General features: G+C 50.2%; 1 protein-coding gene across 1 annotated transcript in view; it reads left to right on the forward strand.

Annotated features, from left to right (window-relative positions):
* The window catches only part of CIB4 (calcium and integrin binding family member 4), a 52,401-nt gene that overhangs the window by 4,733 nt on the left and 32,241 nt on the right, over positions 1–15,427 (forward strand). The window contains exon 3 of the mRNA XM_005686930.1: positions 5,012–5,108. Coding sequence (XP_005686987.1) covers positions 5,012–5,108 — 97 coding nt within the window. The remainder of the gene's footprint in view (positions 1–5,011; positions 5,109–15,427) is intronic.

Raw genomic sequence — 15,427 nt, forward strand, 5'->3', positions numbered from 1 at the left:
ATGGCATCATGGTCCATGGCATTGCAAAGAGTTGGACACAACTGAGCAACTTTCACTTTCAAACTAAGGAAAAAAGAAGACATAAGAACCAGAAAACAGAGGGCCGCAACACAATGGCATTTCAAAAATGAGAGTGAAGAGAAACCCAAGGATTACAGTGCAGCAGGCATGAAAAGCAATGCATCCAGATTAGAATTAAGGAGTTAGGAATTCCGGGAGCGATAGCTCCAGGAAAACAAAATGAACCTATGGATGATATAAGGTATATAAACACACAAAGAGGAACTTCACAGTTCTGCAGAAAGTTTGAGAACGAAATAATAACAGAAACACTGAAACCTAAGCAAAAGAAAAACAGTCTTGCAAGAAAGAAAATGTAATCACGTTGTACTAGGGAACTCAGGTGTGAGCAATGTTTGAATAATACATATATAATATGTACTAATACATACATGTAACAATAATATAAACACTGAATTTTGATTCAGGAAAATCATTTTATATTGGGATGTTAAGGGAAGAAGTAGTATATATGTGCTGTGCTGAGTCGCTCAGTCATGTCTGACTCTTTGCAACTCCATGGACGGTAGCCTACCAGGCTCCTCTGTCCATGGGGACTCTCCAGGCAAGAATACTGGAGTGGGTTGCTATGCCCTCCTCAAGGGGATCTTCTCAACCCAGGGATTGAACCAAGGTCTCCCAATTTGCAGGTAGATTCTTTACCACCTGAGCCACCAAGGAAGCCTGAAGTAGGTTATCAGTTCAGTTCAGTCGCTCAGTCGTGTCCGACTCTTTGCGACCCCATGAATCGCAGCACGCCAGGCCTCCCTGTCCATCACCAACTCCCGGAGTTCACTCAGACTCATGTCCATCGAGTCCATGATGCCATCCAGCAGGTTATAGATAGAGATAAATTCTCTCTTTTTTAACAGTAAGAAGTCACAAAATAAAGTCTGCAATGAAAACATACCAAGTGGGAATATCAGCACCATCTCTAGAAATACTATGCAAATATTAAGGAAAAACCAAGGGAAATAGAAAAAAAAAATTTTTTTTAATTCAGCCTCTAGAGAGCAGGGGTAAAGAAGTGGTATAGAATACTGTGTATTAATACTATTAATTATAGTGCTGTCGGCTTTTAAAAACCTATTTCACTCTTACTTTGGTAAACTAGTCTGGTACACATAGGGTGCTACTTTTAGTAAAATAAAGGGCTATACATGCATGCATATGTACACACACACGGAGAATATCTTAGGAAGGTCACACACACACATATAAGCTGATCCTAGGTTAACTCCTTGGAGGGACAGGAGCACGGATTACATTAGGGTTAGTGTCTATACCTTGTCTGTAAAGGGAAGGGGCAGCTTTGATATGGGTTCCAAGCAACACCGGCCGTGGCTCAAGGGGCAGATGGCAGTGATGCTCAGGGGAGAGAGCAGACACCCTGGGCTGCCAGGGCTAAATAGGGCCAGACTAAGCCCTGATCACTTCTGAACAAGTTTCCAACATCACCTCTGACACTGTGTCGTGATTTTCCTATGAACGTGACAAAGAAGTGTGGCTTGGATGACAGTACATCTGGATAGATTTAGCCAGCTGAAAAAAAAGTATCCAAGAGACTGATAAACAGGGGAGCAGGGTGGCTCTGCCCATGTCTAACGCTTTCCCACCTTCTTATCTGTGACTTGCATGGGACAAAAAGGCCTGGTCACCAGATCCGCAGATGACACTTAATGGGAGGGGCAGACCACATGTGACAGTTTCTTCCTCATCCACGGCTGCCTTGACTCAGCTCTCTAAGAAGGGGTCTGTCCACCCTAAATGTCTAATCTGTGGGAATCTTCTTTCACATACCACTGGTCTCTCAAAGAGCAGGGTCCCCTTCATCCCCAGCTTCCAGGTTAGCCCTCTCCGACTCTGGTTAAATTGCTGTTAAATTGCCCCCACCTTCCAGATGTCTCTATGGAATCAGTGCACAGCCCCTCTGGGGCCCTTATCTTCAACTGAGGCTCTGGACCCTGAGTCTGGGACTTGACTCAGAAAGGGAACGTATGGCTTCCTTTAGATCTCCATGTCTGAGCCTGGGTCAGCCTGACTCAGTTTGAGCAATTTCAGAGTATATTAGATTGCTCAGGGACGGCTCCTGGCATGATCTTGGGCTGGATGTAGGTCTGGTAAATGGGATCCTGAAGCTTTGCCACAGTTCCTGCTCAGGCTAACCTGACCATGAGGCCCCTGGATCCTCTGAGCACCCTTGAGGTCCCCAAACCTGCCAGTCTCCATGGCCTGTCCTGGCTTTTAGCTCCTGGTCCACCTGGAGCACCAGAAGGTCAGCAGACAGAGGCTTGCTTCCTAGAAGTCAAAGGCCAGAGTCTGAGGCTCAACTTTTTCGCTTGCTTGCTGTGTGACCTTGAGTGAGTTTCTTACCCTCGCTGAGCCCCAGTTTTCACACATACAAAAAGTGCGTATTCAACCTAATTGTTATTAGGTCAGTTAGATGATCAGATCTGCACAGGTATTAAAGTGCTGCCTGGCACAGAAGTCGGTGCTGAGACTGTAATAGCTGTCATTTTCATGGTATTTTCATTTCCTTTTTGTGAATGAGGAAACCAGCTCAAAGAAATGAAGCTATTTGCCCAGTCACACAGCTTGGAACCAGTAGATCATAGAACCAAAAGTTACCTTTCCAGGCTAGAGATGAGGTCATTCATAAAATACCTGCAGGCCACTCCATGGTGAAAGGGACAATTGACCCCATGGGATGGGGATGAAGCCCAGACTGGGATGGAAGGGGTGTAACTGGAGACTTTCACTGGAGCTGTGTTCTCAGTCCTACCTGTATACTACAAACACAGAAGCATGCAGAACCTATAGGTGCCTGGGCCGATGCTAGCCTTGAATGAGAATCTCTAGAGCTGATCCTTTCACAAGCTCCCTGTGTGCTTCTGATGCGGGACCCACCCAGTCAAAAAAGGCTAAAGTGGAGGGTCTCAGAGGCAAGGGATGGACAGGATGCCAGAGAAGGGTACAGAATTCCTGAACTGGAGGATGGAGGGAGCTAGCTGAGATTCACTGCACAGAGGGGACGCGGCAGACCCAAGGTCCTGCAGAGTCAGAGCAGTGGAGCTGGTCTCCCCCACTGTCTCAGCCTCCCCGCCTGCAGACAGCCTCTCCCCTTGTCTGGCTAGGTGTGGAAGGGAGACGCAGCTTGGGCTGCTTGCTTTCTGGCAGGCGAGATGTGTGAGCTTTTTAAATGGCTTTGACTTTTGAGTCCATTAGTGATTAATTCCGAGTTCCACTTAGAGCCAGCTGATCCGTATTTGGAGGAGAACATTTTGTGGCAAGCCGAGAAACAGCCACGATTCATCTGCGGGCAGCCCACCCACTCAGCAGCCTGGGAAGACACGAAGTCTGGGCAGGGCCCTCCCCCTCCCCACAGTACCCCCTCCTGGGAAAGCTCTCCAGGGCAGGGAGGAGGTGCTGAGAGTCTTTCACCTGGGACCCTTTAGAGGTGGGCAGCACAGCCCGAGGAGCGTGGCTTTAGGGTTCAGATCCCCCTCGACCCCTTCCAAGCTGAAAGACCTGGGGCAGACCCCTTCAACTCTTTGAGCCTTGGTCTCCACCTCTATAGACATCATCACCCCTATATCTATCCCACAGGGTTGCTGGGAAGATTCATTGAGTTGAATGAATTCATTGGTTGAATGCACCAGGCACACAGAGCTTAAAAAACAAGAAGCGGGTGACCATGGCAGTGGGGTTCCCTCTCTTTCCACCTCCCACCCCCTGCCCACAGCCCTTCTGAGACCTTCCTCTCTGGGCTCCTGGGGAAAGAGCTTTGGCACTTGCAGCTCTGGCTTCACGCTCACCCCTGTGTGACCTTGGGCAAGGTGAGTATTTTACCTCCTTGAGTCTCAGTCTCCTTCTCTGTAAGGAAGAGATAATGGTCCCTTCCTTGCAAATGGTTCTGTAGGTTCCACCAGAAATGTCCACACGAGTCGGCAGTGTGCAGCAGGTACTCCTAGTGAGGGGTCAGAGTGGGGGACACCTTGGGTGTCAACCATACAGGTGCCCGGCCTCAGATAATTCTTTAAAATTAATAAAACATACTCAAAGTCAGTCTGCCTTCTTATTACCCCACACTAGCAATTCTAACAATGACAGTGATCAAATACTCCTTGGGGCGCCCCCTCCCCTGGAGGCCACTGGACACACACAACCCCACCCCCACCCTAGGTACAATGGCTTTCCTCTCTCCTTGCTGTCCTTCAGTGTTGCCACCCAATCTTTTCCTAGAGACTATCTCCCTTCGCCTATTCTACACCCCACTTTTCAGCTCCCTCCCCAACCCCTTACAAGGTTGATATGGTCCATGCTCCAGAATGTGGGCGGGGAGGGCCCTGCTTTCCTGACCTGGGGCAGTGTTCGCTCCTACCCTCTGCCTCGCAGCACCCACACGGCCGGCCGTTCATTTCCCCCTCTGCCTGCCAGTCCCTCATAAGCCGAATCCCCTGGAGCAGGGAGGAGGCCCGCAGACAGACATTGATTACTGGATCGATGAGGACAGTTGCTCAGTCCCCCCGTCTGGATCCAGCTCACTGGCCTCGGATGGCTGTGTGGTTTGCTGGCTGCCTGGCCACACCCATGGAGTGACCTCTTTTTCCTGGGATGAGGGTGGGGCTGGACAGATGGCTTGGGGTGGCATCCTGGCTTCCCCAAGGCCCTGCTGGTTCCTCCATCCGTAAAGGAGGGACTGAAGGAAGGGAGGGCAGAAGTCCTTTCCAGTGCACTTGTAGATTATGTTCAGGCTACAGAGCATATTGGCTTATCTTTGCATCCCCCACAGGGCATGCGCTGGGCACACTGGAGCCCCAGGCATGTTTCTGGAAGGGCAGGATGATTTATAACCACCAAATGTGTGTCAATCAATCCTCCAAAGGGAGCCTGCAGGAGGCAGGGGCCCTGCTGGTCCCCACCTACAGCCCACCCCTGTCTCTCTTCTCAGCATCCACGACTCCTTCCTGAAGCTCTGTCCCCCCGGGAAGTACTACAAGGAGGCCACGCTCACCGTGGATCAAGTCAGCTCCCTGCCAGCCCTGAGGGTGAGTCCAGGGGGCGGGGTGGAAGGTATGGGGCGGTGTCACTGGGATCTGCTGAGTCTCGGAAAGTGCTGGTCTCAGTGTGCTCACCTGTGAAATGGGTGGAGTGGCGGGGTGGCTGGGATCCCGTGCGCTCCCTGAGGCCCGTGTACCCCCACGGGCTGTGCTTTGCTCCAGCTGTCAGTGCACCCCACCGCCAATCTCCTAGGGACCGTCCTTGAGCACTGGCTTCTGTTGTAAAAAGACCCTGCCCTTCCCCCAGGGCGCCTGGAAGAGCCCAGAGGTGCACAATAAAGGGCTCCTGAAATTTTAATTAAACTTTGTGCAAAGAAGCAGCGTCATATGAACAAATCACAGCGGTGTCAGACTTGCTGATTTTTCATTTGGGTCTCGGCAGAATAATGGTTTGAAAGTGTCATTGTACAATGAAAGTCCATCTTCATTTCTGTCTGAAACAAAACTGGCTCTGAGCACAGTGGGCACCTCTTTAAAGAGGGCCCCGGGAGGTGGGTGTAGGGATGGAAGTGGAGGGTGGAGGGATCTTGAGGAAGAGACCACAGAGGGGTTGTGGGGGAGGGGAAGGGGCGGCCCCTCCCCAGTGACAGACCTGTTCTAGGGCAGAAACAGAAGGAAGACAGAGCCTGGGATTTGCAATAGAGGCTGGAGCCTAGAAGACAAGGAAACCAAAAGCGGGGGAGTGGAAGGGGGAGGGGATGAGGCAAGCTGAGAGCAGAATCCTCAACAAGGTGACATCCCTGGAAAATGTCCCGGCTACATAATGGGAAGCCTGTCCTCTTGGGACCCCTGACTCACACAGACACAGCCCTGCCCATCCCTACACCCACAAACACTCCTACTTAAGGTGGGGAACATCTCTCTAAGACCTAGACTATCCACACAGGGAGCTAGGGTGAGGGGCACCCAAAGGCCAGGCTGAATGGGGAGCTTCTGCCCTGTCGTCCAGGGTGGGGGACAGTGTCACGGGTCAGTCCCAGAGTACCCAAATGCTGCTGCTGCTGCTAAGTTGCTTCAGTCGTGTCCGACTCTGTGTGACCCCACAGACGGCAGCCCATCGGGCTCTGCTGTCCCTGGGATTCTCCAGGCAAGAACACTGGAGAGGGTTGCCATTTCCTTCTCCAATGCATGAAAGTGAAAAGTGAAAGTGAAGTCACTCAGTCGTGTCCAACTATTAGCGACCCCATGGACTGCAGCCCACCAGGCTCCTCCGTCCATGGGAGTTTCCAGGCAAGAGTACTGGAGTGGAGTGCCATTGCCTTCTTCGACCCAAATACTAGGATTGGGGAAAAAAAAGACTTGTAAACCGCCAGTCTAATCACTGTCAAATGCTCTCCACTCTGATTTTATCCTTTGGATAACTGAGTACCCAACAAGGGAAAAACTCACGCAGGGCCACATGACACCACAGAACCTGGAAGTCAGACAGGACTCTGACCCCCGGGCTGGGCCTCCACTTCTAATCAGGGCTTGGCTCTGACATGTGCCTAGGACTGCCAGGCGCCCTAGGGAGCAGCTGGCAAAGACCCGCCCTGGAGGGCTGGCACAGAGGGTGTTGTGTGACCCGTGGCCTCAGCACTCTGCAGGGACCCAGCACACCACAGTCACGCCTAGGGGCTGTGATCTGAGCCCCAGAGGAGCAAGCACTGGACTGGATCAGAGGGCTGGGTGCAGGCCCAGCTCCATCACACTCCACGGATGACAGATCTCTCCTCTGAGTTTAATCTCCTGTCTGTACAACAATATGCGCACCCTGTGCATGTAACAGACCTGACAGGGATGAGCCACGGTCCTCTGCACCCTCCGTTTTGTTCCCCATCCTCTCCTTTCTTCCACCTGGGGGCTGGGCTGGGGCTCCAAGGCTGGAGAAAACGGACGAGGGGCAGATGGCAGGAGCACACTGGCCATGACCCCGGGTGGTCTGGGGTCTACTTGACCTTGGGCTCATCATCTGGTAGTCAAGGGCTGGGCGCTGATGCAGCAAGAATGTGAGACTGTTGTAAAGTGCTGCAGTGTGTGAGGGTCTGGGGGCGGACCACCACCCAGGGCCCAAGAGCCCCAGGAGCTTGTTCACAGAACAGTGGCTGGGAACTGAGTCGGCCGGGTGGTGGGGTGGGGTGTGGGACAGTGGGTGATATCTTGGGATGTGATTGCTTTAATTTGACATTTCTTATTTCATCCTTCTAAATGGTTGTTATTTTATTCTATCCTACAAATAAAAACCACATCATTGCAGAAAAACTGGAAAGCACAGAAAGAAAAGCAAAAGTGTGGTAAGAATCACCAGGTAGCCTACTTAAAGAGTGACCATCATGGCCATCCTGCCTGGTTGCCTTCCACACTTTCACTTTTAATGTGGATCTATGCGTGTTTATTGGGATCACATTGACTTTTTTTGTATATTGCTTCCCCCCTCCCATTTTGGATTTTTTGTTGCCTTTCCAACTGTTTCTGAACAGCCAGTACCATCTCCTGAATTGAGGACACACTGAGCCTTTGCCTCATGGAGAGAGCTAGGGCGCAGGGCACAGGGCCAGGAGCAGAGGAGCTGGCTTTGAACTCACTTGCCGGGCAAGTGATCTCAAGCAAGTCACTTCACAAGAGGAATGACTGATGGTGAGGGGAAGCAAATAGAAGTCAAAGAAGACTGGGAGGCAAAGAGTGCAGAAGGGAGCTGTTTTCCTGCAGGTGAAAGGGCTGCTTCTAGGGGCTCCCAAGTGTAGGCCTGGGTCCAAGGATGAAGGTTTCTCCACAGTACAAAGTAAGCACTTTATAATCATCAGAGCTGTACACAGAGGAAGTGAGCTTCCTGTCACGGAAGGGTACCAAGCAGGAGCGGGCCAAGCCTTAGCTGGTGGTGTTCCGGCACACGCTTAGGTGTCAGCGGCTGCTGGACCGCATGCATTGGTGCCCTGCTCACCCTCTGAGTCTGCGGTTCTGTTTCTGACCTGGAGCTTGGTCTTACTCTTCTTTGGGTCATCTACCGCAATATATCCCAAACTCTGGATGTTCATAGTCCAGTGAAATCTGCTCCGCCTCCCAAAGTTGTTATTTTGTGGGAGGACTAGCTAGAGATGCTAACTTTCTAATTTTGTCAAGTAAGGACTTAAGAAAACATGTCATCCACAATCATCGTTTCACTTTGTAAAGATATTAATTTTAGAACAAAAGTGTAAGAAGGATCTAATCCCAGAAGCAACAACCATTCTTTCCATACACATCCCTCTTTCATTTTATTTCTCTCCCTCTATTCTTGGTTGTCAAGAACATTGTCGCTGATCATTCCTGGTCCTCAGACTAGCTTTGGGGGGTTAAGATCCAGGACTCAAGTTTCACTCTGTGCCTTTCCAATCTTGATTGAAGCAGAAAACTGAGTTTCCCAAAAGAAGCAAGGAGAGGTTTGATGGGAGGTGGGGACCCAAGTATCCCCGTGTCCTCTGTGGTCTGAAGGATGGGAGCTGGGTGACTCACCCTGTGCAGAACACTTCTTTGGAAAAGCTTGGAGAACAGGGCCCAAGGGAGCTCTGGGTACCGGTATTACTTGGCTCAGGGTCTTGAGTGATCTGGGAAGAGATTTCTGTTTTCCTAACTTGGATACACTCGTGGAAAAAGGAGGTTGGCTAACATTGGGAAGGGTCTGCCCATTGTAGAGGGCAGGGCAAGAGCAGCCTGAGCAACAGAGTCCAGCAGGGACACAGGAAGGCCCCGCTAAGCCGGGGCTCACTGCCCCCTTTTACCCAGAAGTTTCTGGGTTGTTTTTTTTTTCCTTTGTCTGCCGCTCTGTTTGGTGTATTTAAACATGAATTAGCTCAATGTTTCTGTTCTTATAAATAATGATCTTCCTTGCTATAAACACTGGTGAGTACTGGCATGGTGTGACCCACGCTGGTTTCTAGTTTCCAGGACTAGGACAGCCAGCAGCAGGACCTGGGGGAAGATCTTGGGGTGTCCCAGTGGGCAGTCTGGTAGAAGCTCCCCTAATGAACAGGGCTACCACATACCTCCAGCCTCTTTCCATCTCCCTTCTGGGGTTCCTACAGGCAGGTGGTCTGGGCATAGCCTGATCCCTACTCTGTTTTATCGCAGCATCAAATCTGTAAAAGCATCTTGAGGTTTGGGAACATGCCTGAGGTGTCAGGAGTTGCTCCAGGTATGGCTTCTGAGGTTTCAGCTCCAAGTCAGTTTCCATCTAGCCCTGGTGTTTCTGAGCCTTTCAGAGGCCTGCTATAGGCTGAGCCCACTTGTTTAGAATACGTGTGTGTGTTGGTCTCTCAGTTGTGTCCGACTTTTTGTGACCCCATGAACTACCACCAGGCTCCTCTGTTCGTGGGATTTCCCAGGCAAGAGTACTGAAGCGGGTTCCCATTCCCTTCTCCAAGGGATCCTCCCGACACAGGGATTGAACCCAGGTCTCCTGCATTGCAGGCAGATTCTTTACCGTCTGAGCCACAAGGGAAGCTTAGAATAGCTTGCAGTGAACTCACTCCCAAGACTATGGACAATGAAAAGCCCTCATGGTTATTCAGCCTCTCCAGAAACCGCCAGCGTGGGAGGGGCAAGGATGGGATTGTGTTTTTTTAATTAAAAATTATATGTATACATAAACACACACGTATATTGAAGAAGGAAATGGCAACCATGCCAGTGTTCTTGCCTGGAGAATCCCATGGACAGAGGAGCCTGGCAGGCTACAGTCCATGGGGCTGCAAGTCGGGCACAACTTGGTGACTAAACCACCACTATATAGTATTTAAATAAATTTTTTATGCAGGCTGAGAATCAAGTTATCTTATGGGGACTGCCCTCTCCCGTTTCTCTTCTCTGGAGGAAACCATGTTCAGCCCCTTCTTGATAACTCAGCCTTTGATTTCTACCCCCGCACCCCCACCACCCAGAGAAGAGGCTCTTTGCCTCTCCCACACCCACCCTGCCCATAACTCCCCCTTCCTCTGCCCTCCTAGTACAGGGCAGAGTACTTCACTCAACTCTAATGATTTCAGTTCAGTCACTATACAGTGTTTCCATTATCATGGCTGAATGTGCTACTCAGAGCTGAATCATGAAATAGGCTATGGTTAGTTTTCCCTTTTTGCACATTTTTTGTTGTCTTTCCTAGATTTAATCACTGCTTTTGCTTAGTTTTCTATGCATTTATTAGTAAATATGATACCAACCCCCTGCCAATCATCTCACTCTCCTCTAAAGGCATTCAGAAGGGAGATCTTTTCTGAACATTCCCTTTTCTTGGCAAAATTTCTCTTGGAGTCTTCCAATCCACTCTAATTAGGGCTGGCCAGCCCTCTGGAGCCTGGTACTTGTTGTCGGTCTGGAGTCTCCTTCCACAGTCGCCCAGCTTCTTTCCTGTCTTTTCCTCTCTCTCTACTCCCTTGTTTTGGTGGAGCACATACTCCGGTAGCCTCCTGATGAAGGGTGCATGGGGGTAAGTGTTTTGACACCTTACATATCTGAAAATGTCTTTATTCTCTCTTTACACTTGATTGGGAGTTCAGATGGAATTGAATGATAGGTTCAATATCAACTTTGCTTCAGAGTTTAGAAAACATCAGTCTATTACATTTTCACTTTCACTGTTGTTACTGAGAAGTCCAAAGCCCTTCTGTTTTCTAATCTCTTTTTTTGTGATCTGTTTTTTGTTTTTTCTTTCTGAAAACTTGGAGGCTTCTCTTTGACACCAGTATTCTGAAATTTCCAGCAATGGGAGTTAGTGTGGGTCTTTTTCTGCAGTACTGGGCATGCAGAGGACCCATTCAGTATGGAAACTGTTCTTCCATTCAGGGACACTTCCATGAATTATTTCTTTGGTAATTTCGCCCTTCTGTCTTCTTTGTTCTCTCTGCGACTCAATATTCTTACATTGTATATCCTGGGTTGGTCCTTTATGTTTCATCTCTTCTCTCGTATGTTTCATCTTCAGCCCTTTGCTTTTTCTCCGGGGAACTTTACTCAACTCTATCTTTACCTCCAGTTTAGTTGTCCGCTTCTGCCCTCATGCTTTTCATTCCCAAGAGCTCATTTTTATTCTCTGTTTATTTCTTAAAAAAAAAAAAAAAGTATCCTCTCATTTTTCCTGAATGTAATGTCTTCTCCAATCTGTAATCCAAGGTGCTGTTTCCCATTAGCTTTAGGTCACCATCTTTCACATCAGAGGCCTTCCTTGAATGCTTAGTAACTATTTGCTCATAATTAAAAGTTGGGAGGGGTGCTGCTAAAAACCTGTTTCAGAGCTTGAGTCCCTGGGTGTGGTTTATTAACTCGGAGCTTCCCTGAAGGGGCCTTTTTTTTTTTTTGAATGTTCACAACCTCTCTAATTGTAAGAACCAAAAACTAGAAACAACCCAAAGGGCCATTAACTGGGTGGCTAGATAAACTGTGTACAAGGCAACAGTAGTCAGTAACATGTGATGAACTGCCGAAACGAGGGTCATGGCTGAATCTGACACGTGATGCAAAGTAGAAGGAGCCAACATAAAACACTAATCCCATTTACTTCTGAGTACATGGCCTTCTGGGGAAAAGAAAACTCTAGGGCTGAAGAAAAGATCAGTGGCAACCAGGAGTTAGGGTTATGAGAACATTTACTGCAAAGGGAACTTCTGGGGGTGGAAGCAGTGTTCTCTATCTTGGTTGGTATGGCTGTCTCCAATGTCTAAACTCAGCGAACTGTAGTCTTTTTTTTTAAATTTCAGCTATGCTGTCTCAGTTGTGGCACTCAGGCTTAGCTCTAGCCTATAGGGTCTTAGTTCCCCATAGGGATCAAACCCAGGCTGCCTGGCTTTGGGAGCCTGGAATCTCATCCACTAAACCACCAGGGAAGTCTCCAAACTGTACTCTTAAAAAAAAAGCAGTGAGTTTTAGTTTATGTAAATTCCCTTAATAGGGGAGTTTCCCTGGCGATCCAGTGGCTGAGACTCTGCACTTCCACTGCAGGGGGGCATGGGTTCAATCCCTGGTCAGGGAACAAAGATCCCACAAGCCACGCCATGGAGAAAGGGGTCATTTCTTGAGGACATGCTGGAGAACAGAAGTTCTGGCTGCCAGGATTCTGGAGCTCAGTCAGGGAAGAGAACTGGTGGATGTTCAGACTCCAGCACATGTATATTGATTTAATTTCCAGTTCTCAGCCGTGGCTGACGTCCCCAGAGCAGAGAGCCTCTGTTACACTCTCCTGGGAGAATAAACCTCTGTGGGGGGCTGGGGAGGGACAATCACCTCCCAGTGTCAAAAGCAAGGGAGGTCTAGAACTCCAACTGCTTCACAACACTGTCATCAGTCTCTCTTTCAGTTCAGTTCAGTTCAGTTCAGTCGCTCAGTCGTGTCCAGCTCTTTGTGACCCCGTTAATTGCAGCACTTCAGGCCTCCCTGTCCATCACCAACTCCCGGAGTTCACTCAAACTCACATTAGTCTCTTTTTAGCTAACATCTATTTCCAGAGCAACCTGACATTTCCAGGTCCAGAGCCTTAGAAACTTCTGGGATGTAGAGCAGGTTGATAATGAGTTCCCTGCTGCAGTCTCAGGGTCCTGCCCTCTGGCATCTGCTGGGTCAGTTGCCTCTCGTCCACCTGCTTCCTGAGTGTGTCGCTGAGTAATGGCTGCTGTTTCCTTGTGTTCTCTCTGTTTCCGTGGGTCATGCCTCTAAAGACTTGTTTACGATAATTGTAGTGGGTGTCAAAGGGAATGAAAATAGATGCGAGTGTTCAACCTGTCATCTTTATAAAGGATTGACACCTGCACTCCTGATATTCAGCAACACGTTTTGAAAACGTTTCAAAAACACCCTCTCCTCATTGATGCTGCCTCCAAATCTTCCACACAGACAGCAGCTGTCCCCACACTTTTTCTCCTGTGCTCTCCACAGCCAGCCTCCCAAATGCTCCGCTTGGCTGGTAGCCTCTGAACCTTGCGCTCATGCTGTTCCCTCTCCCTTCCCACCCCCACAACACCCTCCATCCCAGGCAGGCTGCTCTGGGAGCCCCTTCCCTTCCCACAGACCCCTGGGAAATGTCACTCCTTGTCCTATCAATTACCAGAGAACCATTCCCACGGGTAGGAGACATTTTCTGGAGTCCGATGAATAAGGGTTCTCACTCCTGGTCCTCAGTGATGCACCCTAGATGTGCTTATGCATTTATCATATGTTGTACACTAACTGAGGTCTTGGGGGCTTAGAAGATCTTTTCTCAGCAATTCAAGGTTAAGAACAAACAGGAGAATAGCAAACCCTGGGGGGCTTTGCAGAGCTCTGATTCTCAACCCCAGTGCTAAATACTGGGACCTGGTGGTCCCAGCCTACCCGGTAGGCACAGCCCCTCTCAGAGACCCAGCCCCAGACCTCTTGGTCATGCTGTTGGCATCCACTCCTAAATTCTGAGGATGCCAAGCAGCTTCTGGGGCAGCCAGGCAAGTCTGGGTGCAGCACCCCTCCCAAGGGTATGGGTGGGACCTCACTAGTACCGTCCTGTGACTGGGCCAGGGTTAGTGCTCAGCCTTCAGGCACCTGCACTCAACTCTCCCAACAGCCTTCGGCTGGCTGAGTTATCTGCATTGACAGCTGGGGAAGCAGAGGGTCAAAGGTGGTAAGCAAGTCTTCCAGTGAAAACTCTATTATTATAAATGACCATCCTGCTTTGTCTGGCGGAGTCCCCAGCTGGAAGGGGTCCCAAAGGCCCTTAGGTTCTCTTTTTCCATGGGGACACACGAGGAGAACTTGAATCCGCCTGTCCATCTGAGAAGAGATCAGGGTGCGAAGGGCAGCAGTGACTAAGGGGTCTGGGAGTTTTCCTAGTGTATTTTTGGACCAACTTTGTCAGAGCCTTCTCATGGCCACCACCTCCCCGCACCTCCCAAGGGCAGAGAGGCCTTGACAGATGAAAAAACTAGGGCCCAGAGATGGACATGACTGTCCAAGGTCAAGGGCCCATCGAAGCCCTCTGGCTCCAACAAAGCTTTCTCCACACTCCATGTTCTGAATTCCCACTGTGTCCTCTGATGGGCTCTGTCTGAGGTTTGCCCCTTGATGAGGAACTAGTCTGCCTGCCCCTAACATTCACCACCTCTCAGCTCCAGTGAGCTTGGGGCTGTCCTCTGAGAGAACCAAATTTAGCCAGGGGGCAGAGAAGTGGGCACGGAGGGAAGGTGGCAGGCCAGTGGTGGGTGGGGGTGTCTTGATCACCCCCAGCCCAGGCCAGGACAGCTGGACCCAGTTGTAATCTTCATGCTGTATTTAGGCCACTGCCCTGAACCCCTCCCTCACCCTCAAATAGTCTCCCTGGCTTGTTAAAAATAGAAGCAGATTGGATAGTTACAGCAATCCTACTTTCCAGCCCCAAATGTCCACTGCCATTAGTTGTGAGCCTCATGGTTAAAAGTCCTATTCACTCTCTGCCTCACTGGCTCCTCACCAGATCTGTGAAGCACAGACCTGCTCTGCAGGTGAGGAAGAGGCGTCTAGATTAAAAGCTCTACCCACAGCCCCACAATTGCAAAGAAGCATTTGCACCCCAGACCTGTTTGTTCTTCATACTTCTCCATCTATTGGGGAGGACAAATTCAAGGCCTCCAAGTAGGCAACGCATGTGGGTGCATGTATGTATGTCTACCTGTGTGCACATGTGTGTAACAGGAGGAAGAAGGAGGATGGGAAGAAGCTGGTGGTCTGGACAGTCAGTGATTGAAGGCAGAATGCCTTTCCCGTCTCTGGCTGGGATGCTCCCAGAGCCTACCCTTGGGTGGCAGGTCACACACGTGGGTCTCATGTGCGGGGAAGGCCTGCCCTTCAGTCCAGCTCATTTCAGGAGGGCCCTTCACAGAGCCCAGTCTCTCAGGCTCCAGTGGCAGGCCTGGGAATTGTCGGATTCCCTGGTCCCCAAGCCAGGCCCCACCCCCAATGCCCAGGGTTCCCGCATGAACAAATGTCCCACTGAGAAAGGAGAGAGAACAAAGGGACTGGCTTGGCCTGCCAAGTGCCCCAGCCCAGCCTCCCAGGCTCCCACCCAAGGGCTCCATCTCGCAGGGCCTAAGGTCACTCTGAGCCTTTCATCTGTCCCTCCGAAGATAAATACTGGGAGTGACTCGGGGCCTCCCCAAACGGAGCTGGCAGCTTCAGCTCTCGCTCGCCCAGGGCTGCAGTCAGGGCCACCCCTGTCTGTTCAGCAGAGTTCACATCACTGGCCACTCTGCCCCACCCCCCACCATCCCAGCCAGCCCTGAAATCTGTGCCCGACTGGGCTCTGTGCTGGGGCAGTGCACACATAGCATCTCATTTAATCCTCAGAGTTATCCGCATTT

This window comes from Capra hircus, chromosome 11 (assembly GCF_001704415.2).
Source record: "Capra hircus breed San Clemente chromosome 11, ASM170441v1, whole genome shotgun sequence".
Taxonomy (NCBI): domain Eukaryota; kingdom Metazoa; phylum Chordata; class Mammalia; order Artiodactyla; family Bovidae; genus Capra; species Capra hircus.